Source organism: Nanorana parkeri, unplaced genomic scaffold, assembly GCF_000935625.1.
Source record: "Nanorana parkeri isolate BGI_ZX_2015 unplaced genomic scaffold, ASM93562v1 scaffold507, whole genome shotgun sequence".
Taxonomy (NCBI): Eukaryota; Metazoa; Chordata; class Amphibia; order Anura; family Dicroglossidae; genus Nanorana; species Nanorana parkeri.
This window is the reverse complement of record NW_017306775.1, coordinates 577,331-580,406: the sequence shown is the minus strand read 5'-3', so window position 1 is coordinate 580,406 and position 3,076 is coordinate 577,331. Positions and strand designations below refer to the sequence as shown.

Sequence of the window (3,076 nt, the reverse complement as noted above, 5' to 3'; positions counted from 1 at the left end):
AGCGTGATGACACCAGGATCCTTAGACCGCTGCAGCAGAGGGGGAGAGACGTTCGGGACACGGGTCTAAGAACAAGCCGGCTCGGTTGGTTTGGCAAGTATAACTTTTTTTCCGCCTAGCACCTAGACACAAACGAGCACTTAACCCTTGCACTGTAGGGGTCGCCTCACTGCAAGGGTTAATAAAAAAAAATTCCTGCAATTTTCTACAACAAGACCTTACAATAATTGAGACACTTTGAAGGCAAGTGTAAGGTCACGGGGGACCACTTCTCCTCTTCCTCCAACCCTCTGTAAAAGCAATACCGTGTCCCCTCTCCGCGGAAGAACAAATTGCTTCTTTTAAAACTAAACAACAAAAAAAAACCACTGTATAGACTGGAGCGGTCATGTTCACAAGAATACATCTGTTTCTAAGCATGTCACCGAGTGTTCTAAAAACTTGTAAAATTGTTCTCTAACATTTTATATTTCAAAAAGAAGAAACAAAAAGGAAGAAAAAAAACAAAAACTACTGTATCAGTGCAATAAGAAACTGCCACCAGCACCTGGCAGAAGCATTACAAAAATCAGTGTGTAGTGCTCGCCACTGTCCGCTCTGGCCCCTCAGGAATGGTTGCTGTTGATCAGTCCACGGAGCTGCTTGGCCACGGTCTCAATGAGCTTCTGCTTGTCTCTCTCATTCTTCCGGAACTGAGCGAAGACATTGTTCTTCCTGCTAGGGTCTTTCATCCTGAGAAGACAGGAACGGAAGAGTTAAATGGTTGGAGAATTATAGATCAGGAAAGTTCAACTGCTGGCGTGCAAGATGCTATAATGAATGGTTGTTAAACAAGGAAGCTTTAACTAGAGTTTCATACAAACAATGGTAAAGAGTAAATACACATTCCTGTTCTTTATAAGCCAATTGTCACCGTGCAGGTATATTTCTATGCTGGGATTGTTAAAGCTCCCGCTGTACTCTGGCTGCTCTGGATGTAAGCGCTGCAGTATGAGACCTGCAGCGCTTACATCCCGAGCAGCCGGAGTACAGCGGGAGCTTTAATAATCCCACAGACATAGACTCCAGTGCTGTGGTTATGTGTCCACTCCTCTCTACTCCTTATCAGCTATGTGGCACCAGGCTTCCAGGTTGGAAAGCACCGAGCTTTGAGCCCAAGGCATCAAGGACTGATTCCCATGGGGGTGCATCATTAAGCCACCCAGGACTCACAGGAGAATGATGCAGAGAATGGCACCGTGCCATCACATTTTCTGCAGCATTCCAGATCAGCATTCCAGATCAGCTCAAAGTCGAGGACAGAAGTGGAGGAGGAAGAGGACCCAGTACATATACAGAGGTTTGAAAAAAAAATGCAGCTGGGGCTCCGGTGGGTGAATTAGGCTGGAATCAGGCTTTAAACCCTGGATGGTTTATATAAAGGGACATTAAAAGGGTCAGTCCACCCGAAACGGATTCCAATTTTTGTGGAATTTTTAAGATTTTGTAAACCAACTATCAACTATCAGGAGAACTCTGTTGTTGAGATCCATATGCTGAGTTCCCAGATCTGCACACTTGCTGTGCCCATTATGAGGGTCTCCCTCACTCTCCCCGGTGGATTTTATATTTATTTTATATTATGCAGAATGTACAAAGGTGGATGTGCACATCTAAAACTCAGGCAGACAGGAACAGAGTGGGAAATAATGTCAAGGAGATCTCACCATTGAGTTTTCAATACATATTAGAAGTCAGGGGCCTCTTCCCTCTGTGTCCGTCGTGCAGTGCATGATGGGTAAACTCACCATTTTAGGATAAATCAGCAATCAACAACAGAGAACTGGTCAAAATGTTCCAATCTATCGCAACTGACAGGGTTTCTCTTTATATATTTTTTATTGCAATTGTTTACATTCTATACATGGGAGGATTGTGGTACAGCCCTTGCCAAAAATATTGGCACCCCATGCATTTCTGCCAGATAATGCACCACTTCGCACAGAAAATTGTTGCAAATACAAATGTTTCGGCATTCTCATATTTATGTCTAAAAAAAACGAAAAAAAAAACCTACTGTATCAGTGCAATAAGAAACCGCCACCCACACCTGGCAGAAGCATTACAAAAATCCTAAATTCCCTTGTTTATCTTGGCACAGCGTACAAATCGTGGAAGATTAAAGTCGGCGTTGGCTATGGAGAGGTCTTTAAAGAAAATAAAAAATCCAGTCCCTACAGTCACACATGGTGGGGGGTCACTGATGTTTTGGGGTTGCTTTGCTGCTTCAAGCACTGGATGTCTTGACTGTGTGCATGGCATTATGAAATCTGAAGACTACCAAAGAATTCTGGGCTGCAATGTAGGGCACAGTGTCAGAAAGTTGGGTCTCCGTCAGAGGTCATGGATCTTACAGCAGGACAAGCACCCAGAAATGGTTTCAGACAAAGTGCTGGAGTGTACTGGACTGGCCAGCAATGAGTCCAGATCTGAACCCCATAGAGCACCTGTGGAGAGATCTCACAACAGCAGTTGGGAAAAGGAACCTTCCAATCTGAGAGACCCGGAGCAGTTGGTGAAAGAAGAGTGGTCCAAAACTCCTATAGAGAGGTGTAAGAAACTCATTGATGGTTACAGGAAGCCATTGATTTCAGTTATTTTTTACTGGGGGCTGTGCTACCAAATATTAATTGAGGGTGCCAATAATTTTGTCCAGTCCATTTTTGGAGTTTTGCGTAAAATGTGTCAAATTTGGCTTTTTTTTTCTCTCCACTTCTTTGTGTCATTAGAATACAAACAAACTAGGGCTGTGCAAATTAACGATTGATTTCTCGATTAATCGCTAATCTTTTTGATCGATTAAAATAATTTTGGTCGATAACATTTTTTTTGATTGTTAATAAAAACAATGGATCTGTATGTGTGTTATAATTAATCGAAGTTAATCGATTAAAAAAAATTTCGATTAATCGAACACGAAAATTTTAATCAGTAACAGCCCTAATGCAAACAAATTACACATGAGAATGCCGAAACATTCACACGCAACAATTTTCTGCACGAAGTGGTGCATTATCCGACAGAAATGCCGGGGGGG

General features: G+C 42.7%; 1 protein-coding gene across 5 annotated transcripts in view; it reads right to left on the bottom strand.

Annotated features, from left to right (window-relative positions):
• Nucleotides 1-574: 574 nt before the first annotated feature.
• EXOC6B (exocyst complex component 6B) overlaps nucleotides 575-3,076 on the bottom strand; it is a 262,345-nt gene continuing 259,843 nt past the window's right edge. For 3 of the 5 annotated variants that reach the window (XM_018561201.1, XM_018561200.1, XM_018561203.1), the window contains one exon: nucleotides 575-732. In XM_018561201.1, coding sequence (XP_018416703.1) covers nucleotides 606-732 — 127 coding nt within the window. In that variant the 3' untranslated portion in view covers nucleotides 575-605. Of the gene's footprint in view, nucleotides 733-949; nucleotides 962-3,076 lie in introns of all 5 variants that reach the window. The other 2 variants (XM_018561202.1, XM_018561204.1) reach the window with 1 other exon arrangement.